This window comes from Anser brachyrhynchus (genome assembly GCF_964034855.1).
Source record: "Anser brachyrhynchus genome assembly, chromosome: 12".
NCBI classification, from domain to species: domain Eukaryota; kingdom Metazoa; phylum Chordata; class Aves; order Anseriformes; family Anatidae; genus Anser; species Anser brachyrhynchus.
Window position 1 is genome coordinate 1,904,562 of NC_137707.1, and position 27,610 is coordinate 1,932,171.

Genomic DNA, 27,610 nt, shown 5'->3' on the forward strand with positions numbered 1-27,610 from the left:
GGCACAGCAGCGGGGTCAGCGGGCTGCGCTGCGCCCCCGGCCCCCCCAAGCCCCGAGCCCCCCCCCCCCGGCCCCGCTCTCACCTCCTGTACCTGCCGCAGCATGGCGCTGGACGCCGGCCCGCCCGACAGCGCCAGCAGCACCTGCGGGGACAACGGGGACAGTCACCAGCCTTGGGGTGCCCGCCGTGCACCCCCCCGCGCCCCCCCCGTACCTTCTCTCCGGGGAAGATGACGCGGTTCTTGCCCAGCATGGCGCGGAACTTGTGCACGAAGTACTCGCGGAAACAGGCACTGCGGGGACACCGTGGCACGGCTCTGAGCACCCACGCTCCCAAGCCCCAATGTCGTCAGACCCCATGTCCCTGAACCTTGATGTCCCCCAGACCCCACGTTCCCAGACCCTGATGTCACCGTGTCCCCGGACCCCACGTCCCCAAGCCTGATGTCCCCATGCCCGATGTCCCCCAGACCCCATGTCCCTGGACCCCATGTCCTTGGTCCCCATGTCTCCGAGCCCAATGTCCCCTGGTCCCCATGTCCCCAGACCCCATGTCCCCAAGCCCCGATGTCCCCCAGACCCCATGTCCCCGAGCCCTGATGTCCCCAGACCCCATGTCCCCAGTCCCCATGTCCCCAAGCCCCGATGTCCCCAGACCCCATGTCCCTGGACCCCATGTCCTTGGTCCCCATGTCTCCGAGCCCAATGTCCCCATACCCCATGTCCCTGAGCCCTGATGTCCCCAGATGCCATGACCCCCAGGCCCCCTGTCGCCAGTCCCCATGTCCCCGAGCCCAATGTCCCCAGATCCCATGTCCCTGAGCCCTGATGTCCCCAGACCCCATGTCCCCTGGTCCCCATGTCCCCAGACCCCATGTCCCCACTTCCCATGTCCCCAAGCCCCGATGTCCCCAGTTCCCATGTCCCTGAGCCCCGATGTCCCCGGACCCCATGTCCCCGGTCCCCATGTCCCCAAGCCCGATGTCCCCTGGTCCCCATGTCCCCAGACCCCATGTCCCCAAGCCCCGATGTCCCCCAGACCCCATGTCCCCGAGCCCCGATGTCCCCAGACCCCATGTCCCCAGTCCCCATGTCCCCAAGCCCCGATGTCCCCAGACCCCATGTCCCTGGACCCCATGTCCTTGGTCCCCATGTCTCCGAGCCCAATGTCCCCATACCCCATGTCCCTGAGCCCTGATGTCCCCAGATGCCATGACCCCCAGGCCCCCTGTCGCCAGTCCCCATGTCCCCAAGCCCAGTGTCCCCAGATCCCATGTCCCTGAGCCCTGATGTCCCCAGATGCCATGACCCTGGTCCCCATGTCTCCAAGCCCAAATGTCCCCTGGTTCCCCTGTCCCCAGACCCCGATGTCCCCAGTCCCCATGTCCCTGAGCCCCGATGCCCCCAGACCCCATGTCCCCGAGCCCAATGTCCCCAGTCCCCATGTCCCCAAGCCCCCATGTCCCCAGACCCCATGTCCCCAGTCCCCATGTCACCAAGCCCGATGTCCCCCGGTCCCCATGTCCCCAGACCCCATGTCCCCAGACCCCATGTCCCCAGTCCCCATGTCCCCAAGCCCCGATGTCCCCCAGACCCCTTGTCCCTGAGCCCCGATGTCCCCGGTCCCCATGTCCCCAGTCCCCATGTCCCCAAGCCCCCATGTCCCCAGACCCCTTGTCCCTGAGCCCCGATGTCCCCAGTCCCCATGTCCCCAAGCCCGATGTCCCCCGGTCCCCATGTCCCCAGTCCCCATGTCCCCAAGCCCCGACGTCCCCAGACCCCATGTCCCTGAGCCCCGCTGTCCCCACGTGCCCCAGACCCGACGCCCCCTGGCCCCACGCCCCCGAGCCCCGATGTCCCCGGTCCCGATGTCCCCGGTCCCCATGTCCCCGGTCCCCTCACCGGCAGAACCCATCCCCGACGCGGATGACGACGGCGGCGGCGCCCTCCCCGCACTTCACGCACGGCCGCGGCTGGCTGCGGGACACGGGGCTGTCAGGAGGGGGGGGGGGGCACGGGGGGGCAGCGAACCGAGCCCCCGGCACCGGCACCGGCACCGGCACCGGGACCGGGACCGGGGGGGGGCCTCCCACCTGCACACCGGGGCAGGACGGCGCCGCGCCGGTCCCGGTGCGGATCCCACCGCGCACCCCCCGCAGCCTCCCGGCGCCTCGCACATGGCGGCCCCGTTCCCGGCCCCGTTCCCGGCCCCGTTCCCGGCCGCGTCCCGGTGACGCACGGCGCGGTGACGTCACGCCGCCGCCATGTTCCGCAGCCTGCTGGTGGCGGCGGCGCAGCGGCCCCCGGCCCCCCCCGGCCCCCCCCCGGGCCCCGCCGCCGCCGCCGCCGCCTCCCCCCCCGGCCCCCGGCGGCCCCGAGGCGCTGGAGGCGCAGTTCAGCTGCCCCATCTGCCTGGAGGTCTTCCACCGCGCCGTCGGCATCGCGGGATGCGGGCATACGTGAGGAGGGGGGCAGCGGGGGGATGCGGGGGGACCGGGGGGACCGGGGGTAACGGGGGGACCGGGGGGACCGGGGGATCGGGGTCCCCAGCTCGGGCTTCAGCCGGGCTTGGGAGCCGTGTCCTGGTTCCCGGCTGGGGATTGGGCTCGTGGCACAGCTCGTGGATCGCCTGGCGCTGGGCCCTGCGTCCTGAATCCCTGCTGGGACCCCGTTATGCTCCCTGCCTGGAACCGGGGTCCCCATCCCCATCCCCGTCCCCATCCCCATCCCCATCCCATCCCCATCCCATCCCCATCCCATCCCCATCCCCGTCCCCATCCCCATCCCATCCCCATCCCCATCCCCATCCCCATCCCCGTCCCCATCCCCATCCCATCCCCATCCCCATCCCCATCCCCATCCCATCCCCATCCCCATCCCCATCCCCATCCCCATCCCATCCCCATCCCCATCCCATCCCCATCCCCATCCCATCCCCATCCCCATCCCCATCCCCATCCCATCCCCATCCCCATCCCCATCCCCATCCCCATCCCCATCCCCGTCCCATCCCCGTCCCATCCCCGTCCCATCCCCATCCCCATCCCCATCCCCATCCCATCCCCATCCCCGTCCCATCCCCGTCCCATCCCCGTCCCATCCCCATCCCCATCCCCATCCTCATCCCCATCCCCGTCCCATCCCATCCCATCCCATCCCCGTCCCATCCCCGTCCCATCCCCATCCCATCCCCATCCCATCCCCATCCCCATCCCCATCCCCATCCCATCCCCATCCCCGTCCAATCCCCGTCCCATCCCCGTCCCATCCCCGTCCCATCCCCATCCCCATCCCATCCCCATCCCCATCCCATCCCCATCCCATCCCCATCCCCATCCCCATCCCCATCCCCATCCCCATCCCCATCCCCATCCCCATCCCCATCCCCATCCCCATCCCCATCCCATCCCCATCCCCATCCCCATCCCATCCCCATCCCCATCCCCATCCCCATCCCATCCCCATCCCCATCCCCATCCCCATCCCCATCCCCATCCCCATCCCCATCCCCATCCCCATCCCCATCCCCATCCCCATCCCCATCCCATCCCATCCCCATCCCATCCCATCCCCATCCCCATCCCCATCCCATCCCACGTCTCGTACCCCACCAGGGCCCTCAGCCAGTATTGGGGTCCCCCCTCCCATCCTACGCCCACCCCCCAGGCCTGCTGCTCCCCCCCCCTGGAGCAGAGGAGGAGGCAGGGGGTGCCCCGGGGGTGTGCCCCAGGCTCCTTCCTCTCCCCAGCCCCTCTGCTTGGGGGTCTCGGGGTGGAAATCCCAACACCCACAGCAGCGCGCAGTGGCCAAGCTGCGCCCCAGCTGCCGTGGCCACCGGTGCTGGGGATATGGTGCTGTGGGGCAGGAGGGCTTGGGGCACTGTGACGGGGAGCTGGGGGCACCCAGCGAGGATCTGGGTGCACCCAACAGGGAGCTGGGGGCACCCAACAGGGATCTGGGTGCACCCGACAGGGAGCTGGGGGCACCCGACAGGGAGCTGGGGGCACCCATCACCGCAGCCCTCCCCTGACACCACCTCTGTGCCCTTCTCCAGCTGCTTTCCGAGCCACCCCGGTCACACGTCGAGGACGTGGCTTTGCTTGGTGCCACGGCCTGGCCTCACCCGTCCTCCTCCCCAGCCTTTTGGGGGTTAGGGGGCTGGAGGAGGGGACCCCTCACTGCAATAACCCCCCCCCAAACACACTGCGTGCAGCAGGGGCCCTAAGTGTGTCACGGGGCCACCTGGGAGCCCCGGCGGTGACGTCCATGCCGGGAAGCACTTTGCTGCCGTTCATCAGGGGCCAGGCCAGCAGCACCCCGTGCCCTCGTTACGGTGACCTGGGCTGGGGAGGTGACGGGGACACCGGGCAGTTTAGTTTGGGGGGGCCGTGGGACTGCAGGAGATGGAGGGAAGGAGGTGGCACCGGGGGAAGGAGGTGGCACGGCGCTCAGCCCTCCCCTCCGCGCGGCTTCGTGCGCTCCCTCCCCGCCGCTCTGATTTCTCATCCGTGCTCCTGCCAGCATCAGGACCTCGGGAGGAGGTGAGCCGGGCTCTAACGCTCCGTCTCCCTCGCTGGCTTTGTTCCTCGCCGCCTGCGTGCTCAGCGCCGTTATTGTTCGGCTCCGCTCCGATCTGTGCCGCTCCGCTCGCAGCTCGGCCTCCAAGCGGCTGCTGCACGTGCGGTGCCGGAGGACGAGCAGCAGAACGGCTCCTCTGGAGCCCCCCGGGACCCCCGCACCCCCTCCCAAGCTGCCATCCGGGGTAGTTCCTCCCCACGCAGATACTGCTCGCTGGGTTTTGGGGCTGCCCGAGGCGTGCAGGAGTCCCTGGGAGCCCCCCCCCCCCGTCCTGCCCCCCGGCGCTGGGGTCTCACTCCCCGCTCTCTCCGTGCCCCCCAGGTTCTGCGGGGAGTGCCTGCAGCCCTGCCTCCAGGTGCCGTCCCCGCTCTGCCCGCTCTGCCGCATGCCGTTCGACCCCAAGAAGGTGGAGAAGGCCTCCAGCGTGGAGAAGCAGCTCTCGTCCTACAAGGCCCCCTGCAGAGGCTGCAGCAAAAAGGTAAAAGCGGGCAGGGGGGGCTGCCTGTCCCCGTCCCGTGCTCAGCACGTCCCCAAATTGTCCTGCAAGACCTGGTGGCCCCCGGGGGAAGGGCTGCTGCCGCCTGAGGTGAGCGGGGCTGTGCAGGGCTGGAGGAGCGCCTTCCCGGCTGCAGGCTGGAGGTGTTATTAGTGGGGACCTTCAAACGCACGCTGAGGTTTTCCTGCAGCAAAGGAGAGGCCGAGACAAACCAGCTCTGCTGCTCCCAGCGAGGGTGAGGACTTGGGTCTTGCTCAAGGTGCTGTGATCCCAGCAGCTGGGAACAGACGTGGCCCGGGGCGGTTTGGTCTGGGGCGCTTCTGGGGCCGGCTGTAATGCTGTGATTCATGGTGCGTCTCCACGGGCTGGGTTGTTGCCCTCTCTGCCTTCCGTTAACTTTGGGGATTTTCCTGTAACTGCCTGGCCGGGACCCAGAAACGTTCCCCCGTGGTGGTGCCGGAGCAGCGTGGGGTTAGCGCCTGTCAGCAGTTCCTCTTTTGGGAAGGAAAATGGAGCTAGCGCTGCAGTAACGCAGCCCGGCTGACTTCTTGTGTACAAACCCTGGGGACTCGTGCAGGGAGCGTGCAACCCCAAATCTCCCTGTCCTGCAAGGAGGGAGGGGCTGTGCAGCATTTCCACACCGACGTGGGTCGTCCTCTGCAGACCAGAGTTTGCTCTGATGTTGGTCGGCCAAAGCGTGCCAAAAATGCCCTGGTTCGGGCGTGCAAAGGCTCCGGTGCTGCGTGAGGCTCCGGTGCTGTGCCTGGCAGGGGGAGGCGTTCCTGTAACCTCAGGACATTTCTTCTCTCCTTTTTCTCCAGGTGACCCTAGCCAAAATGCGGTCTCACGTCTCGTCCTGTGCGAAGGTGCAGGAGCAGATGGCCAACTGCCCCAAGTTCGTCCCCGTTGTCCCCACGTCCCAGCCTATCCCCAGGTACTGTGGTGTGGTGCGTAGGGAAGTGCAAACCGCGCGGACGTTCCCATCCATCCTCACTAGAAGCCCTAAAATCCAAGCGTGGGCTGGGGTGGGAACGGTCTGGTCTGCCTTCTCCCGTGGGCAGGGGGGAGAGAGCAGAAAGGGGGGCATCAGGGTTGGGCTGGGTGAGGTTGGAAGGAGTCGATCCCGGCCCTTCGCAGGGGTCTGAGCTTGTCCTCGCTCCCTGCAGCAATATTCCCAATCGCTCCACGTTCGTGTGCCCGTACTGCGGGGCCCGGAACCTGGACCAGCAGGAGCTGGTGAAGCACTGCATGGAGAACCACCGCAACGACCCCAACAAAGTGGTGAGCGGGGCTGGGGCGGGGGCGTAACCCCTGGAAATCCAAATATACGATACTAGATCCTGCATCCTGTGCCACCAGCACGCGGAGCTGCTGCTGGACGGAAAGCACAGCTGGGTTTCGAGTTGGTTTTGTTGGTTTTAAATCTTTTTGATGGAACGAGCCACCTCAGTCCCGCTGTGCCTGCGACCCGCTGGCGCTGGGCTTGCTCTCCCCACCCCTGCTGAGGTGGGGAGCTCGCAGCTCTGGGGTCATCGCAGGGGTGCTCGTACACATGCATTTAACTTGTCAGCAAGCTAAAAGCAGCCTGGCCACGCGCCGAAGGCTTTGTGCACGTGTTGTACCCGCACGGCAAAGCACCCCGGGGGAGCTGGAGGTGGGGGCTGTGCCCACGGGTCACCGTTCCCCTGTCCCTGCCCTCCGCAGGTGTGCCCGGTGTGCTCGGCCATGCCCTGGGGGGACCCCAGCTACAAGAGCGCCAACTTCCTCCAGCACCTCCTCCACAGGCACAAGTTTTCCTACGACACCTTCGTGGTGAGTATGGCTGCGAAGCGGAGCAGTCACCTTCCCCGTGTCCCACACACCGCGCGTAGAGCTTGGCAGAGCTCCTGGGTGTTCAAGCTGCTCGCTGTCAGGCACATACCCAGAAAAAAAATCATCCCAGGAGGAGCAGAGAAACGTTATCTCTCTCTCTGAAGATGTTTTTTTTTTTTTCCATGTGCTCCGTTAAACTCTTTCCCTGAGGAACTGTAACACAAAAGCCCTTTTCTTTGAGGCTTCGCGTGGGGAAACACGAGGAGAGGAGTGCAGGGGTCGTCCTCCCGGGGCTGCAGCCCCTCTGTGTGTGGTAGGGGTGCGATCCTGCAGCCTCGCAGGGCCCGGCGGGTGATTTTGTTAGCCTCCCGGATTAGTTAGTTAAGATTTCAGAAAAAGGAACCTCCGACTATTTACGGAGAAGTACCCGCAGCTCAGGAAGGGATTAATGTCGTGTAACCTGCCTGGGGTGCTAGAGAAGCCTGCGGCCCTGCAGAGAGCTTTGCCTTTGGCCCTGGTTTCTCAGGTAGCTCCGTTTCATCCCTGCCTGCTGCCGGGTCTGAGGGCAGGGGCGACGTCAGGAGGTTTGACCCAGGCGGGAGGGGGACTGGGGCACAAATACGGGGTACCCCAAAAAGCGCGGTGTTCCTGGGACCTCGCGGCCCTGTCTGCCAGCAGGCAGCTCTCCTGACCAACCCTTCTTTTTTTAGGACTACAACATCGACGAGGAGGCAGCACTGCAGGCTGCTCTGGCTCTGTCTCTCTCCGAGAACTGAGGGCTGCTGCGGAGCTTCTCTTCGCTTCGGACCCCCTCTCGCGCCCCTTTTGCACACTCGACCTTCCTGCTGGGGAGGCACGGAGCTCGTGGCCCCCCCGGGACCCACCGCCTCTCTTCCCTCTTCTCTCCGGGCTGATCCCACCTCCGTGAAGAAGGTGGAGGCGCCTCGGCGTCATGGTGGAGCGGTGAGTGAGCAGAGACGTCGCTGCCGGGAGGAGAGAGGCGTCCGTGCCGAAGGGCTGGGATCCTTCCTCGGCTCGGCATCTCGTATCCGTATCCGGAGCGTATACCTGTACCCAGATCTATTTATTATTAGATGCTTTTTGGCACCATTCGTCTTCATGCTCTTTGTTGCAGTTCGATAGGCACGTAAAACTGCGATGCGTTTTATGCAGAAGCGCCCTCGTTCTAAACTACACCCATCCACGTCCTTTTCTGAAAAGGAAGAGAACAGCACGGAGCGGTTTTGTTTTGTTTTTTTTTTTTAAACCCTACGAGGTTATTTCTGGAGCCGCCGGTCTGTCCCGTCCCCCACGCTGCAGGCAGGAGGGAGCTGCCTCCTTTTCCCGCAGGACAGCCCAGGAGCAGGCTGGGCTGCAGCCCGGAGCAAGACTTTTGCCCTCGTGAGCCCCGTGGGAGCAGCGGGTTCGGAGCCGTGGACTGTCCGGACGCCCAGTGAAACTCCCAAAACTCCCACCCTCCTCGTTTTGTACCGGCTCTTGTGATAACTGCGTCCTTGCATTTTTCTATACGAACCGGCGTGATGCCTTTTCCACGTTTTGTAGAGCGGGAACAGAAGCCGTTACTCTTTACACTGCAATATCCGTCGCCGGGGACGAGAGTATTTTTATGGAACATTATTAAGAAAGTATATTTTTAAAAAAACAAAAAAAAAAAACCACTCTAAAATGAAAACCAAACACGCTGTGGATTTGAAATTGGATGGGATGGAGGAGCTGGACCCTGGGCCCGCAGGTGGGACTCTGCCCGGGCCACGGCAAGCGCGCACGTTTCCTCCTCCGTCACCTCCGGGCTGTCCCCGTCTGCTGGCAGCTTCTCTCTGCGGCTGGTGGCCAGCACCTCGTCGCTCAGCACCGCCAGCCCCACGGCTCCTCCGCGGGAAGGGGAGCGGGCAGCGGCGCGCCGAGAGCTGCCTCGTGGAGGACAAGCAGCCCCCTTTGTGTCCTCCAAGAGCCGCTTGCTCCGCTGCAGTCCCCGAGCTGCTAACCCGTGGCCGGGCTCTGCGGGTTCTCGCCGGGCTCGGCGGCTGGAGCAGCTCTTCGTAGCTGGCTCCTGGCAGGGCTCTGGGCTCTGAGCGCTGGCGTAACGCTGAGGGCTGGATTTCCTTCCTCTCTCTGCCGGCTGATCCCTCAGACGCTTGTAATTAAACAAGAAGCGCTGCTTGAGAGCCAGGAACAAGGGGCTCAGCCCGCCGGGCTTGCACAAGCTCTGCTGGGAATCACCCAAGTTTGATTTTTTCCTCCAAAACTGCAGCGCTACTGGAAGCCCTTGGCCACGGAGATCGAGCGTGGCAGGAAAGGATTTCACCGAGCGGCTTCCAGCCCCTGGCTCCCGCGGCAGCAGCGCTAACCCTTGCAGGCAGGGCTGCTCTGCGATGTCCCTGGACGTGGCCGTGGGCGAGATCCGGAGGGCAGCTGCGGGCTCGGTGCTGCCGGACGGTGCTGTGCCTGTCCCACGGGCGCGTGGGGACGCGGGGCTGTGCGGGATGCCTAACGCAGAGCGTCTTGTCCCCCGAAATGGGATCGCGGGACTGCGTGTCCCTCTCCCCGGGCATGGGGCACGTCCGGGCAGATGCTGATCTGAGGGATGTGCCGTGGCGTCCCCGTACCAAACGTGGCAGAAAGCAGCTGCAAAGCACGGTGCCGTGTCTGCGCAGTCCCCGCGCGGTGCCCAGGCACCCTGCCGCCCTTTGGGATGGCACCAACAAGGGGACCAAGGCTCACGGGGACTTACCCATATGGGGGCAGTGAGGTGACATCTGCACACCTGGGCTGGGCAGCGCTCAGGAGGGCAGCAGCCCCCCACCCCGTGCACTGAAGGGATGCTTCGGGGGACCCCAAGGTGGCTGTCCGGGGCTGCACCCCAGCGTCCTCCTAAAGGTCGGGGTGCTGCTGGGACGTGCCACTGCTGTGCCCTGGGGCTGCGGGGTGCCTGTGCCTCTGGCGTGCCCCGGGCTCGCCTGCCGTCCTCATCCCCGCTCAGAGAAGCATCCTTTCGTGGTTCATCCGAGTCCTGGCTCCCTCCAGCTCTGCTCTAGCAATACTGTCTTTTTACTATAAGTAGTACTGAGTGTTTTGGGGTCCTCGGGCTCCTGTTTTGGGGTCCTCGGTCTCCCCTGTGCCGCTGGCAGCCCTTTGGGGCAGGCACGGAGACCGTCTGCTCCCCTGGCAGAGGGCAGCACTCACTGCCCCCCGGGGAAAGGGCTGGGGCTGCTCTGCTCCCTCCCTGGAGCAGGGAGGAACGGGGTCTTCCCTTACCAGCACCGCGTCCTCAGCACCTGCCCAGCCTGGGGGCTTCCCCTGCTCCCAGTGGGACGGAGCAGGGGCGTCTGGAAGGGACCCAGCTGGGTTTCCCCGTCCCCTCTTTGGCTGGGACTCTCAGGTTAGAGGTCTCTGGTCCGTGCTGCTCTCCATGGAGCTCATGCTACCTGCACCGGAGGATTTGGGACAGCACCGCGAATGCCTCTGTCTCCCTCCTCCTCTTCCTTTTTGCCCCAGAAGTGTCAGAGCAGGGGCAGCAACGGCTGCTTTCGTAAAGCACTTTAAGGCTGTGCAGGCAGCTCCTGCCTCTCGCCCCCTTGGCGTGGGGCTGGGTCTGACCCTGCCGGGGCTCCGGGTGCGCCGCCGGCTGTGCTCGTTAGTGCTCCCCCCGACTTTTTGCATAAGGACTAGAACTTTTAATGAGACGTACCGGTTTTTTGAAGAAGAAGAAGAAAAAAAAAAAGAAAAATCAACGATGTATTTGTAGCAAGCCATTTTTCTCAATAAAGGCGGTTTCATCCACGGGCGGTCTCGGTGTGCGCTCTGTGCCCCGCGGGGGACCCAGGCTCAGCGGGGAGCACTGGGGTCCCCTGGGACGGGGCTGGGGGGGTGCACGCCACCGAGGTCCCTTACCTGGGCTGCTCCCTCCGTTTTTATGGCCCCGTCCCCTGCCTCGTTAACCGCTGCTGTTAATGGCAGGGTTTGGCGGTGCCGTCACATCGCCCTACCCCACGGGAGCCCCGTGACTGCACACCCGGCGCTGGCAGCGGGTCCTGGCGCCCGCAGGAGCACGCGGGAGGTGCTGTCCCCGTGGCTGGCACCGCGCGCCAGCCCCGGAGCCCTGCTGGGCGCAGGCCAGGGCAGCGCAGCAGCGGGTGTCCCTGCTCCGGGTGTCCCGGGGAGGGGTCCTGGCTCCGCGCCCCCGCAGCCGGCAGGGGTTCCCCAGGGACGCAGCGCGGACGGGCTGCCTCTCGCCCAGTCGCTTCCTCCGGCACGGGCACCGGCTGCGTGCAGCCCCACGAGGGTTCGCCCCGTGCCCTGCTCGGGCCAGACGCGTTGCTGCAGCTCCCGGAGGCAGGAGAGACCTCACCGGTGAGCCCCCAGGGTCATTGGGGTGGCCAGGGATGGAGCTGGACCCGAGGGCTGCTCCCCGCTGGGGGGTGAGCTTGGGGTCTGCGCCACGCACTGGGCTGCCTGGGGGTGTGGTGGGTGTTAAACTGGGGTGAACTGGTCCCCGGAGCGGTGTTTGCGGGGAGCGGAGAGCTCTGCCTCGCCCATGTGCTGGGGCTGCCTCTGGCCTCACAGAGCCACAGAGCGTGGCTCCTGCCCCAGCACACGTGTGTCCCCCCCCCCAGCTATCACCCCCGGGGTAATAAATGACTCGGGGACACAATGGCCAGGGCTGATAACATTGAGTGGCCACCTTATCTGCTCACCGACCCTTCCCCAACCAGCCCCCGTGAGGTTTGCCACGGGGACCCGTGCAGGGAGAAGGGGCACCCAGGGCGAGGGGGGGTCCGCACAAACCGAGGCTGTGCCCTAACCCAGGGGCAATGCCCGCTGCGACCCAGGGGGATGCTGTGGGCGGTGGGATCCCATCCGTGGGACGTGTAGGGTGGCCTTGCCAGGGGGACGGGGCTGTCCCCACCACGGTCCCTTGCACCTGCAGCGGGGCGTGCTGGCGGCCAAGGCCAGCCCTCGGGCAGCGGTTGGCCCCGGGGCTCCCCGGGGGCTGCCCATGCTAATGAGCCCGGGGCCTTATGGCACCTGCTGGCGCCCGCGGGGACACGGCAGGGGACGCAACGGGGGGGACACGGAGCTCGCCTGCTGGCCCCGCCATGCCCCGCTCCTTCCTGGTGAAGAAGCCCTCCAGCACCCGCGTCCCCAACTACGGCCGGCTCGACGCCCGCGGTAAGGCTGCCCTGGGGACCCCCGGGACCCCGGATCCGAATTGGTGCCTGGGGAAGGGGGGGGGGGGGGGAATTCCCAGGGGTGGGTTCGCAGGACCCTCCCCGCCAACGTACCCCGTCCTCCCCACCCGCATGGGGGTCCCCGTGCTAATTTGGGGGGGCTGGAGCTGGTTGCTGGGTGCCATGGTGCCCCAGGGGACGCCCAGGTTTTTGGTACATCCAGCCCCAGATGTGCTGGGGGTGCCTGTGGCATCCCCATTCCTGTTTTTTTTTTTGGGGGGGGGGGGGGGGGAAGGACCATTTCTGCCCAGTTTGCAGTGCATAGGGGTGGGCACCAGGGTGGGGGGGACTGGGTGTGGATGAGCCCCAGCCAGGGATAACCCTGGGGGGGGTTCTGGTGACCAGGACAGCCCCCACCCTTCACCCCTTGCCTTGTCCCCCCCAGAACTCGATGGCTCGTGCTCCTCCTGCGGGGGGGTGCTCAGCCCCGCACCCCCCTCCACCACCCGCCTGCCAGACCACGGCCACCTCCTCGCCCGCCTCTCCCTCCCGCTGCCCCCCGACACCAAGAGCCCCCCGGACCCCGCAGGCACCCGCAGCCCGGGCACCCCCCTGAAGGACAACCAGACCCTCAACCGGCTCGGGGGGGCGGCCGAGGCGGGGGTCCCCAGGCCCTGCCGCCCCTTCCCGGGGCCGCCCCGGCGCTGGTTCAGCTGCGCGCGCTGCGCCAGGGCGTACGCCAGCCTGGGCGCCCTGAAGATGCACATCCGCACCCACACCCTGCCCTGCGTCTGCGGCCTCTGTGGCAAAGCCTTCTCCCGGCCCTGGCTGCTGCAGGGCCACCTCCGCACCCACACAGGTAAGGATATTCCCCCCCCAACCCGGGTGCTCGCTGCTTCTGCCATCCCCATCCCCTAGTCCCCTGCCTCAGTTTCCCCTCGTGCACAAAGCTCCGCGGGTGCGGGCTCCCAACACCCAGCATCCCCACGGAGCATCCCAGGGCTGTGCACGGGGGGGGGGGGGGTCTGGGGTGGGATTTGGGACTGTGGGTTCCTGAGCGGGTGTCCCACAGGGGAGAAGCCCTACGCCTGCCCCCACTGCAGCCGCGCCTTCGCCGACCGCTCCAACCTCCGCGCCCACCTCCAGACCCACTCGGGCGTCAAGAAGTACCGGTGCCGCGCCTGCGCCAGGACCTTCTCCCGCATGTCGCTGCTGGCACGGCACGAGGACGGGGGGTGCTGCGGGGCGGCCTGAGCCCCCCCCGTGCACCCGGAGAGGGCAGCGAGCACTGCGCCGTGCCGTGCCACACCGGGTCATACTTCACCGTGCCATGCCATGCTGCACCGTGCCATGCTGTGCCCCAAAGAAGGACCGGAGAGCATCACGCAGCGCTGCCTGGATGGCCCCTGCACGTCACCGAAGCCCCGTGCCGCTCCCCAAAACCTCCACCACGGCCCCCAGGCCTGGAGGAACCTCTTGGTTGTGCCCCCCCGCCCCGTGCTGCGGGCACCAGGAAGGGTTGTTGGGCTTTCGTCTGCGGAGTCATTAAAAGCGGAGCTGGGCACCGCGGGTGTGAGTGGCGAGGCTGTCCCTTGTCGCTGCCGTGCTGCTTGGCATCGTGTCCCCCCAGCACCAGAGCATCTGGTCCCGTCGTGCATGGCCTCACGGGGCAGGATCCACCCGGGGCTGCCCACCCAGGGCACCCTCCTCCCCATCTCGCCTCCCCTGCCTGGGTCACGGGGACGCCACTGTGTCCCCATGGATGTGTCCCCGGCTGGCCTCGAGCCCCAAAACCGGGGACTCGGTGGCTTTTTGGGCTGGGGTCTGTCCTGTGGAGGGGTGTGGGGGGCAAGCCATGTGCAAGCAGCGTGCCCTGGCCACTTTTTGGTTGGAAGCCCTAAAAATAGGAGCAGGGAGATTGTATTTTTCTGATCATGGATGTAACCCAAGCACGGGGGCTCTGTGTGCTCCGGGGTGCCCCTGGGGGCTGTCACCCCCAGCCCCCTGTGCAGGAAGGGACTTCTGGCCTGGATGCTGCAGTATTTTGGGGAGGAGCGGGGGGGACAGGACACACCGCTGGCTTGTGTACCCACGCACCCCCCAGGGACCCCGAAATTGTCCCTGAGCATCCCCAGCAGGGGGATGGCTGGGGTCTGTGGGACCCCCACCCCCCACCCCACAGTGTTGGGGACAGCCCAGTCACCCTGGTGGGTTGGGGAAGGGGAGGGGCGGAGGTGGGGACGGTTTTGGGGGGGGGTGCCAGCAGGAGGGAGCCGCGCATCCACCCCGTGCTATTTGCAGCCCAGCCCTGCTAAATCAGGCCCCCACCTGTCCCGGCGGCAGGGGAAAGAATCCCACACCCCAAAATAGCCGCGTGCCTTCCCCTTGCCCATGGAAAATGCTTATACATCCTGGGGGTGGGGGGGGGGCGGGGGCTGCTTGGACCCCGGGATGGCCCCCGCTGCGCCTGCCAGCACCCATGGGTGCCAGCGGGGAGCCCCCGCTGTGACAGCAAAGGGGTTCCCCAAATGTCCCCACTATGGAGAAGGGGGATGCTGCCCCCTCAGTCCCCAGTGGGTTTTTTTGGGGGGGGGGGACCCCCAGCAGCAGGGCTGTCCCCACGGTGTCACCCACGTGCCAGGCGTGTGCCTGCCGTCACCTCCGGGCACGGGGACGTGCGGGATGTTTTCCACTGCGAGCGATCGGCCGGGGGACAAAAATACCCTCGGGAGGGTGGGGGGGACACCAGTGGGGCCCAGCTGGGGGATACTGGGGCTCCCGCTGCTTGCCAGCCCTATGGGGTGGGGTGCTGGGGGCACTGGGGGCACTGGGAGCGCTGGAGGAGTTCTAGGATATTGAGGCACTGGTGGATTGGGAGCACTGGGGGCTGTGGAGGTGCTGTAGGAACTGGGAGCGCTGGGATGCTGGGAGCACTGGGGGCCCTGAAAGCTCTGGGAACATTGGCATATTGGGTGTACTGGGAGTACTGGGGTGGTGCTGGGGTAAGTAGGAGCACTGGGGGCACTGGGAGCACTGGAATAACTGGGAGTGGTGGTGCATGGAGGTACTAGGCAATGGGGATACTGGGAGCACTGGAGTGTGGATGCACTGGGAGCACCTGGAGTTGACACTGAAGAAGCGGGGTGTACGAATACAGGGGGCACAGAGCACACTGGGAGCACTGGGGACTGGTTGGACTGGGAGTACTGGGAGTACAGCAAACTGGGTACACTGGTGCTGATACTGGGGTATAGGGATGGGGCACTGGCGGCACTGGGGTATGGCACACTGGGGGCGCTGGGACAGTGTCACTGGGAGGCGCTGGGAGCACCCGGAAATGGTCACTGGTCGCACTGGTAGCACAGGCCGCAGACACAGCCCCACCCCGCATGCGCGCCGCCCTCCCGGCCCTAAGATGGCGCCGCCCTCTCCCCGTGGCTTCATGCCGTCAGGGGGCGGGGCTGGGCGGGCCGAAGGCGGGGCCTCTCCGTGGTCCGATCGCTGCCATTGGTCGGCCGGGCCCGGCCGCTGCGGCTGCAGCCAATGGCGGGCGGGGCTGCCACGCGCGAGCGGCGGTGGGCGGGGCGGCGCGGTGCCGGGCGCGGGGCTCGGAGCGCGGCGGGATGGCGGAGGAGCGGGGCCCGGCGGTGGTCACCTGCACGGCGCCCGTCAACATCGCCGTCATCAAGTACTGTGAGTGCGGGGCGGGGGGGCCGTGCCGAGCCGTGCCGAGCCGTGTTGTGCCGTGCCGAGCCGTGCTGTGCAATATTAGGCAGTATAGCACGCTGTGCCAAGCCGTGCCGAGCCGTGCCAAGCCGTGCCAAGCCGTGCTGTGCTATATCAGGCAGTATAGCACACTGTGCCAAGCCGTGCCGAGCCGTGCCAAGCCGTGCCAAGCCGTGCTGTGCTATATCAGGCAGTATAGCATGCTGTGCCAAGCCGTGCCGAGCCGTGCCAAGCCGTGCCAAGCCGTGCTGTGCTATATCAGGCAGTATAGCACACTGTGCCGAGCCGTGCCAAGCCGTGCCGAGCCGTGCCAAGCCGTGCTGTGCTATATTATGCAGTATAGCACGCTGTGCCGAGCCGTGCCGAGCCGTGCCGAGCCGTGCTGTGCTATATCAGGCAGTATAGCACGCTGTGCCGAGCCGTGCCGAGCCGTGCTGTGCTATATTAGGCAGTATAGCACACTGTGCCAAGCCGTGCCGAGCCGTGCCGAGCCGTGCCGAGCCGTGCTGTGCAATATTAGGCAGTATAGCACACTGTGCCGAGCCGTGCCGAGCCGTGCCGAGCCGTGCCGAGCCGTGCTGTGCTATATTAGGCAGTATAGCACACTGTGCCGAGCCGTGCCGAGCCGTGCCAAGCCGTGCCGAGCCGTGCTGTGCTATATTATGCAGTATAGCACACTGTGCCAAGCCGTGCCGAGCCGTGCCGAGCCGTGCCGAGCCGTGCTGTGCTATATTATGCAGTATAGCACGCTGTGCCGAGCCGTGCCGAGCCGTGCTGTGCTATATTAGGCAGTATAGCACACTGTGCCAAGCCGTGCCGAGCCGTGCCGAGCCGTGCCGAGCCGTGCTGTGCAATATTAGGCAGTATAGCACACTGTGCCGAGCCGTGCCGAGCCGTGCCGAGCCGTGCCGAGCCGTGCTGTGCTATATTAGGCAGTATAGCACACTGTGCCGAGCCGTGCCGAGCCGTGCCAAGCCGTGCCGAGCCGTGCTGTGCTATATTATGCAGTATAGCACACTGTGCCAAGCCGTGCCGAGCCGTGCCGAGCCGTGCCGAGCCGTGCTGTGCTATATTAGGCAGTATAGCACACTGTGCCAAGTCGTGCCGAGCCGTGCCAAGCCGTGCCGAGCCGTGCTGTGCTATATTAGGCAGTATAGCACACTGTGCCGAGCCGTGCCGAGCCGTGCCAAGCCATGCTGTGCTATATTATGCAGTATAGCACACTGTGCCGAGCCGTGCCGAGCCGTGCTGTGCTATATTAGGCAGTATAGCACACTGTGCCAAGCCGTGCCGAGCCGTGCCGAGCCGTGCCGAGCCGTGCTGTGCAATATTAGGCAGTATAGCACACTGTGCCAAGTCGTGCCGAGCCGTGCCGAGCCGTGCCAAGCCGTGCCAAGCCATGCTGTGCTATATTATGCAGTATAGCACACTGTGCCGAGCCGTGCCGAGCCGTGCCGAGCCGTGCTGTGCTATATCAGGCAGTATAGCACGCTGTGCCGAGCCGTGCCGAGCCATGCTGTGCTATATTAGGCAGTATAGCACGCTGTGCCGAGCCGTGCCGAGCCGTGCCAAGCCGTGCCAAGCCGTGCTGTGCTATATTATGCAGTATAGCACACTGTGCCGAGCCGTGCCTAGCCGTGCCGAGCCGTGCCAAGCCGTGCTGTGCTATATTATGCAGTATAGCACATTGTGCCAAGCCGTGCCGAGCCGTGCCAAGCCGTGCCAAGCCGTGCCAAGCCGTGCTGTGCTATATTATGCAGTATAGCACGCTGTGCCGAGCCGTGCCGAGCCGTGCCATGCTGTGTTGTGCCTTACCAGGCAGTATGGCGAGCTGTGCTGAGCTGTGCCGTGCCATGCCAAGTGGTGCCGAGCCGTGCTGTGCTGTGTTGTGCCATACCAGGCAGTACGGTGTGCCGTGCCAAGCCGTTCTGTGCCGTGCTACACTGTGCAATGCCAAGCTGTACCGTACCAAGCCGTACCATGCCACACCAAGCAGCGCCACGCTGTGCCGAGCTGTGCCGTTCCATGCTGAGCAGTGCCACGCTGTGCAATGCCATGCCGTGCCGTACCAAGCTGTGCCGTGCTATGCTAAGTACAGTGCCACGCTGTGCGATGTCAAGCTATACCATACCAAGCCATGCCATACCAAGCTGTACCATACCGTACCAAGCCATACCATGCCACGCCAAGCTGAGCGGTACCAAGCCGTGCCGTTCCACACCGTGCCACCTCCACCTCTCTTACAGGGGGCAAGCGCGACACCGACCTGATCCTGCCCATCAACTCGTCCCTCAGCGTCACGCTGCACCAGGACCAGGTGGGTGCGGGGCCGCGTCCCCACCCCCAGCACCGGGGGGCCGCTGCCCCCAAAACCCCCGCAGCGGGGCTGGGCCGGCCCCCCTGGCTCAGCCCCGTCCCGCACAGCTGAGGACCACCACCACGGCCGCCGCCAGCCGGGACTTCACCGAGGACCGGCTGTGGCTGAACGGGGAGGAGGTGGACGCGGCGCAGCCCCGGCTGCAGGCCTGCCTGCGGGAGGGTGAGTATTTGGGGAGGGGGGCACGGAGGGACGTCCTTGTGGCCCCCCCCTCACCCTTCCCACCCTGTCACCTCACAGTGCGGCGCCTGGCCCGCAAACGCCGCGGTGACGAGGACGCGTCCCCGCTGAACCTCTCCTACAAAGTCCACGTCGCCTCCGAGAACAACTTCCCCACCGCCGCCGGGCTGGCGTCCTCGGCCGCCGGCTACGCCTGCCTGGGTGGGTGAGCGGGGACAACGCCGCCGCCCCGTCCCCTTTGCCGTGCCCGGGGACGGCGCGGCGTCCCTGCTGACCCTCCCCACATCCCCGCAGTGTCGGCGCTGGCGCGGCTGTACGGCGTGGAGGGCGAGCTGTCGGAGGTGGCGCGGCGCGGCTCGGGCAGCGCCTGCCGCAGCATGCTGGGGGGCTTCGTGCAGTGGCACCGCGGCGAGCGGCCGGACGGCAGGGACAGCGTGGCGCAGCAGCTGGCCCCCGAGACGCACTGGCCGGAGCTGCGCGTCCTCATCCTGGTGGTGAGGGGGTTGGTTTTGGGGACCTGGGGGGGTGCCGCGCGGGGCTGGCACCTGCCCCCTCCCACCCGCCGTGGGGCGCCCGTGGCTCACGGTCCCCGTCCCCGCGCAGGTCAGTGGGGAGAAGAAGGCGGTGGGCAGCACGGCGGGGATGCAGAGCAGCGTGGACACCAGCCCCTTGCTGAAGGTAGGGGGCGGAAGGGCTCAGCCAAGGGGCTCAGGGTTGGGGGATTCGGGTCCCAAGGGGGGGCCGCGTGTCCCCGAGGTGACCGCGCTGTTCCCCCCCCCAGCACCGCGCGGAGGCGGTGGTGCCGGAGCGGCTGTCCCGCATGGCGCGGCACATCCAGGAGCGGGACTTCGAGGGGTTCGGGCAGCTCACCATGCAGGACAGCAACCAGTTCCACGCCACCTGCCTCGACACCTTCCCCCCCATCTTCTACCTCAACGACGTCTCGCGGGCCATCATCGCCCTGGCGCACCGCTACAACGCCCACCACGGCCGCACCAAGGTACGGGGCGGACCCGGGGGTCCCGGCACGGCGCGGCGGTGCTGACCGCGTCCCTACCGGCCCCGAGGGTCCCATCCTGGCCACTGACCTCGTCCCTGCCCCGGGGCAGGTGGCCTACACCTTCGACGCCGGCCCCAACGCCGTCATCTTCGCGCTGGAGGACACGGTGGACGAGTTCGTGGCGGTGGTGAGGCGCAGCTTCCCGCCCGCCTCCAACGGGGACCGGTAAGGGTCACCCCCCCCCCCAAAAAACCTCCATCACCGGTACCGGGAGCGGGCCAGGGGCTGGCGACGAGCCCCCCCGCCCCGCCGCGGTGCTGAGCGCCGGCCGTGCCGCAGGTTCCTGCGGGGGCTGCCGGTGGGCACGGCGGCGCTGCCGGAGGAGCTGGCGGCGGCCGTGGTGGCGGAGCCGGTGCCGGGAGCCGTGCGGTACATCCTGCACACCAAGGTACGGGCAGGACGGGGTTGGGGGGGGGGGGGCAGGACCCCAGCCCCGTTATGGGGACCCCCCCCCACCCCTCCCGGTGCCCGCCTCGCCCCCTGACGCCCCCCCCCCCGTTGTCCCCACAGCCCGGCCCCGGCCCCCAGCTCCTGCGGGACCCCGACCAGCACCTCCTGGGCGCGGACGGGCTGCCCCGACGCACGGCCTGAGCACCGGCGGGGGGGGGGGGGGGACACCGGTGACACCCATGGGGGGGCACCCCGCTGGGGACCCCCGCCATGGGGGGGGGGAGGGGGCGTACAGCCCCTCCGGGACCTGATTTTGACCCTTTTTGAGCAAATAGAGCGTTGTGGGCTGCAGCCGTGTCGGTGTGCGCTGCTGGGGGGCGCTCGGGACGCGACCCCCCCCCCCCCCGTGGTCCCCAGGGACCCCCAGTGGGGTCCTGGGGGGGGGGGGGGGGGGGGAGGACACAAGGGGCGGGGCCTATCGGCAGGGGGCGTGGCCTATCGGTAGGGGGCGTGGCCTATCGGCAGGGGGCGTGGCTTATGGGAAAGGGGCGTGGTCTATCGGTAGGGGTGTGGCCTAACGGTAGAGGGCGTGGCTTATGGGAAAGGGGCGTGGCATATCGGTAGGGGCGTGGCCTATCGGTAGGGGGCGTGGCTTATGGGAAAGGGGCGTGGCATATCGGTAGGGGCGTGGCCTATCGGTAGGGGGCGTGGCTTATGGGAAAGGGGCGTGGCATATCGGTAGGGGCGTGGCCTATCGGCAGGGGGCGTGGCTTATGGGAAAGGGGCGTGGTTTGTGTGTAAGGGGCGGGGTTTATGGCGGGGGGGGCGCGGTTTAGGGCCGGGGCTCGGTCCCATCGCGGTGCCGCCGCCTTCCGCGTCCCGGGGCCGAGCCGAGCCGAGCCGGGCCGGGCCGTGCCGAGCCGGGCCATGGGGCAGATCGAGTGGGCGATGTGGGCCAACGAGCAGGCGCTGGCGGCCGGGCTCAGTGAGTGGGGGGGGGGGGCTGCGGGGGTGGGCTAGGGGGTTGGGGGGGGGGGGGGGGTTGTGGGGGGGGCAGGAGGGGGCTGCGGGGCGCGGATCCCCCACGCGGGGACCCCGGGGACCCCCCCCCCTTTGTCCCCCTGTGTGTGTCCCCACGGTCCGTATCGGGCCGTGACCCCCCCGTTTTGGCCCAGCCGTGTCTGGGGATGGAGGAAGTGAGAAGCAGCGGGGACGCGGAAGCGCGGGCGGGGAGCGTGGCACCCGTGGGGGGGGGGGCACACGGGGAGGGTGGCACCCACGGAGCGTGTCACCCGTGGGGGGGGGTGGCACCCATGGGAGCGTGTCACCCGTGGGGGGGGGTGGCACCCATGGGAGCGTGTCACCCCGGGGGGGGGGGGCTCACCCCGCGGTGCCCCCAGGGCTGGGGTCTCGGAGCTGGAGGCGGCAGCGCAGCCCCCAGGGTCCCCAGGCGCTGTCCCCCAGCCCCGGTTCTGCCAGGGTGGGGGGGCTCCAAAATGTCCCCCCCCAACCCCAATCCCCTCGTCCCACAGCCCCCCCAGTTCCCTGCCCTGAATCCGGGGGGTCCCCACGCGCAGCGTCACCCCGGCGTCCCCCTCCACGGGTCCCCGGGCTGGGGGGGGGACACACACACACACGTATCACCTTGTGGGCTGGGGGGGCCACCGGTGTCCCCACCGTCCCCCGGTGTCCCCGCAGTCATGCTGACCGGCGGCATCGTGGCGGTGGCGGGGCAGTTCAAGGGCTGGTACTTCGCCGTGTACGCCATGTATCCTTGCTGGCGGGGGGGGGGGACAGCGGGGAGACCCCTGCCCCGATTCGGGACCCCGGGAGGTGGACGGGGAGGGGGGGGGGCGTACACACCTTCCCTGCCCCCGGCTTTGGGCCCAAATCTCTCCGTTCCTGCCCCTTTTCCCACGGGGGCTGCGCCCGGGGGGACTGATCCTGACCCACCGAGCACCGCTTTTCCTTGACCCCCGCCCCCCCCCCCCCACCCCACCAGCGCTGCAGGCGTCTTCGTCTGCCTGCTCGAGTACCCCCGCAGCAAGCGCAAGAAGGGCTCCACCATGGAGCGCTGGTAAGTGCCCCCCCCCCCCCCCGCAGCCACCCGGGGGATTTGGGGACGGGGGGTCCCTTGGGGCTGAGGGGGGGGGGGGGTCCCTGTCCCTTCTGACCCCCTCAGCATCCCCCCCGCAGCGGCCAGAAGTACATGACGGCGGTGGTGAAGGTGTTCGGGCCCCTCACGAGGAATTATTACGTCCGAGCCGTCCTGCACGCTGCGTAAGTGGGGGTGTGGGGTCACGGATGGGGTGTAGCCCCCCCCGAGCCCCCCTCCCGAGCCCCCCCTGTGCTTCCAGGCTCGCCGTCCCCGCCGGCTTCCTCCTCTCCACCATCCTGGGCACCGTCTGCCTGGGCATCGCGAGCGGCATCTACCTGCTGGTGAGCGCGGAGCTGCTTCAAGGGGGGGGGATTTTTGGGGGGGGCTGAGGGGGCCCGGCTGGAGGAGGGGGCTCCCCCCTGACCCCCCCACCCCAACCTTGGCTTCGCAGGCGGCGGTGCGCGGCGAGGAGTGGAGACCCATCGAGCAGAAGCCCCGGGAGCGGCCGCACGTGGGGGACACCATCAAGCAGCCCCCCAGCAACCCCCCGCCCCGGCCCCCCGCCGACGCACGCAGGAAGCAGCCGGCGGAAGAGGGGGGCCAGGTGAACCCCATCCCCGTGGAGGCCGAGTAACGCCTCGGGGGGGGCGGCTTCTGCTGCTTGTGGCCCCCCTTTCCACCCATCCCCGCTTCCCTGCTGCGCCCCGGGGGCAACGGGGTGCCTGGGGGGGGTCCCCAAATCACCAGGGGGTGCTCAGCTCCCCGTGGCCCCCCCGGTGCTCCCCAAATCTCTGGGGGATGTTCAGGTCCTGGTGGCCCCCCCGGTGCTCCCCGTATCCCCATGGAAGCCCCAGCTCCCCCCCCCCCCCCGGCCACGCAGCCCCCACGGGGGCCGCCCACGGCTCACGCGGCTCCGCTCGCTGCGCCGGCTCCCGCCTCGGTTTCGTTTTTAACGTTTTTCCGATCGCTTTTTTGCAATAAAAGCACCAAAAGGCCCCGGATCCTGCCTGCGTCCGGCTCCCTGGTGCCCTGGGTGTAAGCTTGGGGAGGGGGGGGGGGGGAGGCTCGGTGCCCAAATCTTCCATGGCTCCAGCTGGGGGGGGGGTGGCAGGCATGGTGACACCTTTTCCTCGGGGGGGGTCCGTGCGTTGCAGCTGCACCTCGTGCCCCAGAGAAGTCCCCAGAGCCCTGTGGGACCGCCCCCAGCAGGGAAATGGGGGCCATGAAGGAGGTCTGGGTGTATCTTGGGGGGGGGACAAGGGACAAGGGACACCCGTGTCCATCCTCTGCTTGGGGGGGGGGACGGACAAATCCTTCCTGGCTTTGGGCACCAGCGGCTGCTCCGGGGGAATCCCCAGCCCTGGCAGCCAGCCCACGGCACCCATGGGTGCTGGCAGGGTGCGTGGGGCGGCCCCAGCAGGTGGCGCTGAGCCTGTGGGTGCCCGGGGGCTGAGCCATGGGAAAGGAGTGGGTGGCGGGGTGCTGCGGGTGCCGGGGGGTGTGGGGGGGGTCCCTGCGGTGCTGGGCGCTATGGGGCTGAGAGATGCCCCAAAACTGAGCACCCGCGGGGCAGCTGGCGGGGGGGGGGGGGGGCACCCGTGCACGTCCTCCAACCCTGCACCAATAATTTTGCAACCCCCCCCCCCCCCCCCCACGTCACCCCAGACGGAGACAAAGCAAGCGGCGTGCCACGGAGGGACAGGATTTATTTTCAGGCTGCACGGTGCCGACGTTAAATAGCACACAGAGGACACAATAAATAGCTCTACGGGGGAATAAATAACCAGCGAGCGCCCGGGGAGCGCTCGCAGGGTCTGCAGCGACAACTCGGGCATCAGGGGGGTGATGCTGGACCTCGGGGCCACTGCCTTTTTTTTTGGAGGGGTGGGGGGGGGTTCAGCAATAAATATGGGTTTAAAAAAAAAAAAAAAAAAAAAGCCCCCAGCAGGGGTCGGCGGCCCCTGGTCTTGGGGCAGGGCTCATAAATAACTCATAAATAAAATGGTGGTGGTTTGGGGGGGGGGGGGGGGGGGGGTCGGTGCTCTAGAACAAGCACGGCAGGGGGGAGCGGTGACACGGTCACGCTACGGGGCTCCACGGGAGCGGGAGGGGAGGGGAGGGTCAGCGCCCGGTGCGGGGCAGGACGCACGTGCAGCCCACGGGCACCTTGATGTAGTCCACCTCGAAGGTGACGAGGCCGGGGCCGGAGGGGCGCGGGCAGGGCTTGCGCCGCAGCACCATCATGGTCTGGTGGATGGCCACCGAGTTGAGCGACGTGGTCTCCCGGCCCGTCTTCACGTCCACACAGCCGTCGCAGAGGCACTCGGCGAAGGCCAGCTTGCGGGGGTAGCGGTTCTCATCCTCGTCGATGCTGCGGGCACGGGGGCACCGTGAGCATCCCGCCACGTTCCCCCCTACCCCAGCACCGCGCCGGTGACCACCCCGCGGTGGGATTTCCCCCCTTCCCACCCCATTTTTCTCCCCCGAGCACCCACCGGTAGCGCCACGGGGAGATGGAGCGCTCGTTGGGCTCGCTGCGGAGCCCGGCGCGGAGCTGCAGCGCGGGGCAGGCGCGCTCGCGGTGGTGCCGTCGGCGGCGTCGGCGTCGGGCTTCGTCCTGCAGGCGCTCCAGCTGCGGCACCAGCTGCACCGGCACGTAGTGGTCCCAGCGCAGGCTGCGGCTGACGAAGTGCGCGGGGGCCTCGCCGTCCTGCAGCTCGCCCGCGCTGTAGCAGTGCACGTGGGGATGGTGCGGGTGGGCGCCGGGGCGCCGCAGGCAGCGGCACAGCGCCAGGGCGCTCAGCAGAGCCAGGGCTCCGAGCCAGCCCTGCCGGAGAGACGTGGGTCAGGAGGCAGCCCCCGCGCCCAGCGCCCACCCGTCAGCGCCCCACAGACCCCCCGCGTCCTCCCCAAGGGAGGCTTTGGGGTGAGCTCGCAGCCACACGGCTGCTCTGGGGGCTCCCACGGGCATGCGTGTGCACACGCACACACAGCTACCAGCACACCCCAGTTCCCCCAAAGCACCGGCACGCCGCATGTGCGCACACCGGCTCACCAAGATGTGGGGATGCTCACACAAAGAACAGCAGGCGTGTGTGTGTGTACAGTCCCAGCTCACAGCCGTACCCCAAAATTGCCCTTCCACGTGCACAGACACATGCAGAAGCACCGGCACCGAGACGTGCACGTGTGGCTGTGTGAGCACTTGACTATATATATACACACACACACACACACACAAAACCAGCTTAAGTGTGTAGAGGCACGCACACCTAATCCTACAGCATACCCAGCCACATATACAGAGCTCCTGCCCCTCTCAGCACCCCCACCAGCACAAAAAAAAAACCACTTTTTCTATATGTATAAGTACATAAATAAATATATATAATTAAATATATACATAATTTAAATATATATATGTGTAGTGTGTGTATATATATATATACACACACATGCACATACAGTGGCACCAGCACTGTGTGTGTGAGCGCCACACGTGCTGGTGCCACTGTAGGTGCATATGTGTGTGTGTATATATATACATATACATGCATGTATATATATATACATATATATGTATATATGTATATACATATACATATACATGTGTGTATATATACACACACTACACATATATTTAAATTATGTACATATTTATATATATTTAGTGGCTCTCACACACAACATTTTTTATATTTTTTTTATATATATATAAAATGTATATGCATTATATGTATATGTGTAGCTGTCATACCCACACACACCATTTGATATGTAACACACACACACGCACACACACTCAGCTGGTGCCAGCACATCCATGCAGAGGCGCACACACACACACACACGCACACACACACACACACACACGTGCGCCCAGTGCACGTCCCCTCCACGCATCCAGCACCAGCTGCGCTCCGAGCAGCGCACCGGCACACGTGCCAGCCTACATGCACATGTGTGTGCAACGCACGCGCACACACTCATCCCCAGCTACCCTCCACCCCCCCCAGTCACTATAGAAGAGCAGCAGCCCGTCCCCACGCAGCAGCCGCCAGCCCCACGTGTGCACAGAGGGCACCCACACTGCACCCACACTGCACCCACGCACACCCACGCGCCTCCCGCTCCCCCCGGGGCGGCCGAGCCCTGCCTCGCACACCTCCGTTACCCCCCCACGCCGTCCTCAAAGCGCTTCCCACGCCCACGCCCGTGCCCCCTCGCGCGCCCCTGGGGTTACCATGGGTGGGAGCGGGACGGGAGGCGCGGCGGGCACCCTGCGAGCTGCAGCCGAGTGGCGACGCCGCCGCCGCCGCCGCCTTTATATAGGGCTCGGGCAGGTGATGTGCACACACCTGGAAACTCCAGCTCTGGCTGCCTTCCTCCTCCCCGCGGGCCGCCGCACTTCCTTCTCGGCCCGGCGTGTCCCAGCCCTGCTCCTGGGGGGGCCCGGAAATCGCTTGCCGAAACCTCCCCCCCCCAAGGATGGGGTTGGTGTATTGGGGGGGGGGATATAGGGGTGCGCGGAGGTGTCGGGATGGGGAGGTAAAAGGGAGAGGGGTGAAGCCCGGTTTGGGTGGCTTGGTGTCATGGTGCTGATGGGCACGGCAGCGGCGTGGAGCATCGCAGGGCTGGGACATCCAGGTCCCGGGGGGTTTGGGGTGGCGGTGGCCCGGCCGGGCACCTGGGGGCATCCGCACGGATGGTCCCCAGCCACTGCCCCCCGCGCCACGACCCTCCTGGGACCCACGGGGAAGCAGAAGGCACCCTAATGATGGGACAGTCCCCGTGCCCCGTGCTGTCACAGCCCTGGCCCCATTGCGTAAGCCCGGCGGTGATATCACCGTCACGTTCCCGGGGCTGCCACAAACCCCGAGCAGAAATCCCGAATTGGGCAACCCTGGAAAGGGCTCAAGGGCTGCGGCTCCCCGGGGCGCCCGGCGGAGAGGGCTCAGGCACGGCAGGGTCAGAAGAGGTGGCTCAGGGATGAGCGGAGGGGGTTTTCCCTGCTCCGTGCGGCTCCGTAGGGGGGAGGCAGCGAGGGGAAGCCCCCCCCAGGGCGCCGCAAGGAGCCCCTCGCACCCCATTTTGCTGCAGAAGCACGGGGAGCAGGGTTGGGGGGCCCTGCTCGCCACCGAGGGGCTTCCACGGGCCGTGTGTCCTGTTAGAGCAGCATTGCTGGGTCCGAACCCCTTTTGGTGTGCTAAGGACGAGGCTCTGCGCCCAGCCCCTGTCCCCGCAGCACCCCAGGAAGCAGCCTTGTGCCGCTGCAAACCAGACCGAGCGACCTGGCACCGGGCACCGCGGTTTTTTTCTCCCGGAGATGGAACCTGCAGGCGTTTGGCAGCGACGTGCTGGAGGGCCACCAGCCCCGAGCGGGCAGGGACGAGGCACACAGGGCCTCGGGGGGCAGCGTGACAGCAGGGACACCAAAAGCCACCCCCAGAGGGTCTGGATGAGGGGTACCCCCCCTTCGCTGGGTGAAACCAGCACCAGCAGGGGACGCAGGGCCTCGCAGCAGGGACTTGGCCTCACTGATGCTGAACAATGGTGGCGGCACAGAGGCCCCATGGCACTGGGGGGGTACATGGGGGGGTAAAAATGGCACTGGAGGGTTTACACGGGGAATAAAAACCACAGAGCCTGGAACCAGGGATGGGGACATGTCCCTTAAGGCAAGGGAGACGGAAGAGGGGCATGC

The 27,610-nt window shown here is 66.8% G+C and overlaps 6 protein-coding genes across 8 annotated transcripts in view; 4 read left to right on the forward strand and 2 right to left on the reverse strand.

Annotated features, from left to right (window-relative positions):
- The window catches only part of CTU2 (cytosolic thiouridylase subunit 2), a 4,685-nt gene extending 2,431 nt beyond the window's left edge, over positions 1-2,254 (reverse strand). Inside the window, exons 1-4 of the mRNA XM_080552175.1 lie at positions 2,094-2,254; positions 1,903-1,977; positions 215-293; positions 84-143 (exon numbers count right to left, since the gene is read on the reverse strand). Of these exons, the coding sequence (XP_080408301.1) occupies positions 84-143; positions 215-293; positions 1,903-1,977; positions 2,094-2,179 (300 nt within the window). The 5' untranslated portion in view covers positions 2,180-2,254. The remainder of the gene's footprint in view (positions 1-83; positions 144-214; positions 294-1,902; positions 1,978-2,093) is intronic.
- On the forward strand, positions 2,250-10,688 carry RNF166 (ring finger protein 166). The gene is given in 7 exon segments (XM_080552178.1): positions 2,250-2,311; positions 2,313-2,459; positions 4,900-5,056; positions 5,896-6,008; positions 6,241-6,355; positions 6,779-6,886; positions 7,597-10,688. Coding segments are annotated over 7 exon segments (753 nt in total). The 5' UTR covers positions 2,250-2,264; the 3' UTR covers positions 7,663-10,688.
- A 128-nt stretch (positions 10,689-10,816) lies between these two features.
- Positions 10,817-14,122, forward strand: SNAI3 (snail family transcriptional repressor 3). Of its 2 annotated transcripts, XM_080552180.1 has the most exons (4): positions 10,817-11,257; positions 11,835-12,076; positions 12,521-12,934; positions 13,148-14,122. In XM_080552180.1, exons 2-4 carry the CDS (start codon positions 11,926-11,928, stop codon positions 13,327-13,329), a joined length of 747 nt encoding a protein of 248 aa, XP_080408306.1. In that variant the 5' UTR covers positions 10,817-11,257; positions 11,835-11,925; the 3' UTR covers positions 13,330-14,122. The 2 variants fall into 2 exon arrangements, with proteins under 2 accessions (XP_080408306.1, XP_080408305.1); XM_080552179.1 differs by having other exon boundaries at positions 10,817-12,076.
- Positions 14,123-15,611: 1,489 nt separating this feature from the next.
- On the forward strand, positions 15,612-20,159 carry MVD (mevalonate diphosphate decarboxylase). Its single transcript, XM_080551911.1, has 10 exons — positions 15,612-15,768; positions 18,048-18,118; positions 18,226-18,340; positions 18,419-18,559; positions 18,653-18,852; positions 18,962-19,036; positions 19,140-19,358; positions 19,468-19,583; positions 19,698-19,806; positions 19,929-20,159. Exons 1-10 carry the CDS (start codon positions 15,699-15,701, stop codon positions 20,007-20,009), a joined length of 1,197 nt encoding a protein of 398 aa, XP_080408037.1. The 5' UTR covers positions 15,612-15,698; the 3' UTR covers positions 20,010-20,159.
- A 458-nt stretch (positions 20,160-20,617) lies between these two features.
- CYBA (cytochrome b-245 alpha chain) lies at positions 20,618-22,907 on the forward strand. 2 transcript variants are annotated; one of them, XM_080551912.1, is made up of 6 exons: positions 20,618-20,793; positions 21,477-21,576; positions 21,811-21,885; positions 22,005-22,088; positions 22,166-22,247; positions 22,358-22,907. In XM_080551912.1, exons 1-6 carry the CDS (start codon positions 20,622-20,624, stop codon positions 22,538-22,540), a joined length of 696 nt encoding a protein of 231 aa, XP_080408038.1. In that variant the 5' UTR covers positions 20,618-20,621; the 3' UTR covers positions 22,541-22,907. The 2 variants fall into 2 exon arrangements, with proteins under 2 accessions (XP_080408038.1, XP_080408039.1); XM_080551913.1 differs by having other exon boundaries at positions 20,620-20,793; positions 21,507-21,576.
- Positions 22,908-23,855: 948 nt separating this feature from the next.
- On the reverse strand, positions 23,856-27,504 carry IL17C (interleukin 17C). The gene is made up of 3 exons (XM_080551944.1): positions 26,150-27,504; positions 24,402-24,733; positions 23,856-24,277 (listed from the first exon to the last, which is right to left on the reverse strand). Exons 1-3 carry the CDS (start codon positions 26,150-26,152, stop codon positions 24,028-24,030), a joined length of 585 nt encoding a protein of 194 aa, XP_080408070.1. The 5' UTR covers positions 26,153-27,504; the 3' UTR covers positions 23,856-24,027.
- Positions 27,505-27,610: the final 106 nt, after the last annotated feature.

Coding starts and splice junctions, on each gene's coding strand:
- MVD (XM_080551911.1), top strand. CDS start 15,699: ATGGCGGAGGAGCGGGGCCCGGCGGTGGTCACCTGCACGGCGCCCGTC. Junction 18,853..18,961: donor TGCGCGTCCTCATCCTGGTG/GTGAGGGGGTTG, acceptor GTCCCCGCGCAG/GTCAGTGGGGAGAAGAAGGC. Junction 19,584..19,697: donor CCCGCCTCCAACGGGGACCG/GTAAGGGTCACC, acceptor GCCGTGCCGCAG/GTTCCTGCGGGGGCTGCCGG.
- IL17C (XM_080551944.1), bottom strand. Junction 24,278..24,401: donor ATCTCCCCGTGGCGCTACCG/GTGGGTGCTCGG, acceptor CCGTGCCCGCAG/CATCGACGAGGATGAGAACC.
- CYBA (XM_080551912.1), top strand. CDS start 20,622: ATGGCGGGGGGGGCGCGGTTTAGGGCCGGGGCTCGGTCCCATCGCGGT. Junction 20,794..21,476: donor GGCGCTGGCGGCCGGGCTCA/GTGAGTGGGGGG, acceptor GGGGGCCACCGG/TGTCCCCACCGTCCCCCGGT. Junction 21,886..22,004: donor GGCTCCACCATGGAGCGCTG/GTAAGTGCCCCC, acceptor TCCCCCCCGCAG/CGGCCAGAAGTACATGACGG.
- SNAI3 (XM_080552179.1), top strand. CDS start 11,926: ATGGCACCTGCTGGCGCCCGCGGGGACACGGCAGGGGACGCAACGGGG. Junction 12,077..12,520: donor CGGCCGGCTCGACGCCCGCG/GTAAGGCTGCCC, acceptor TGTCCCCCCCAG/AACTCGATGGCTCGTGCTCC. Junction 12,935..13,147: donor CCACCTCCGCACCCACACAG/GTAAGGATATTC, acceptor GGTGTCCCACAG/GGGAGAAGCCCTACGCCTGC.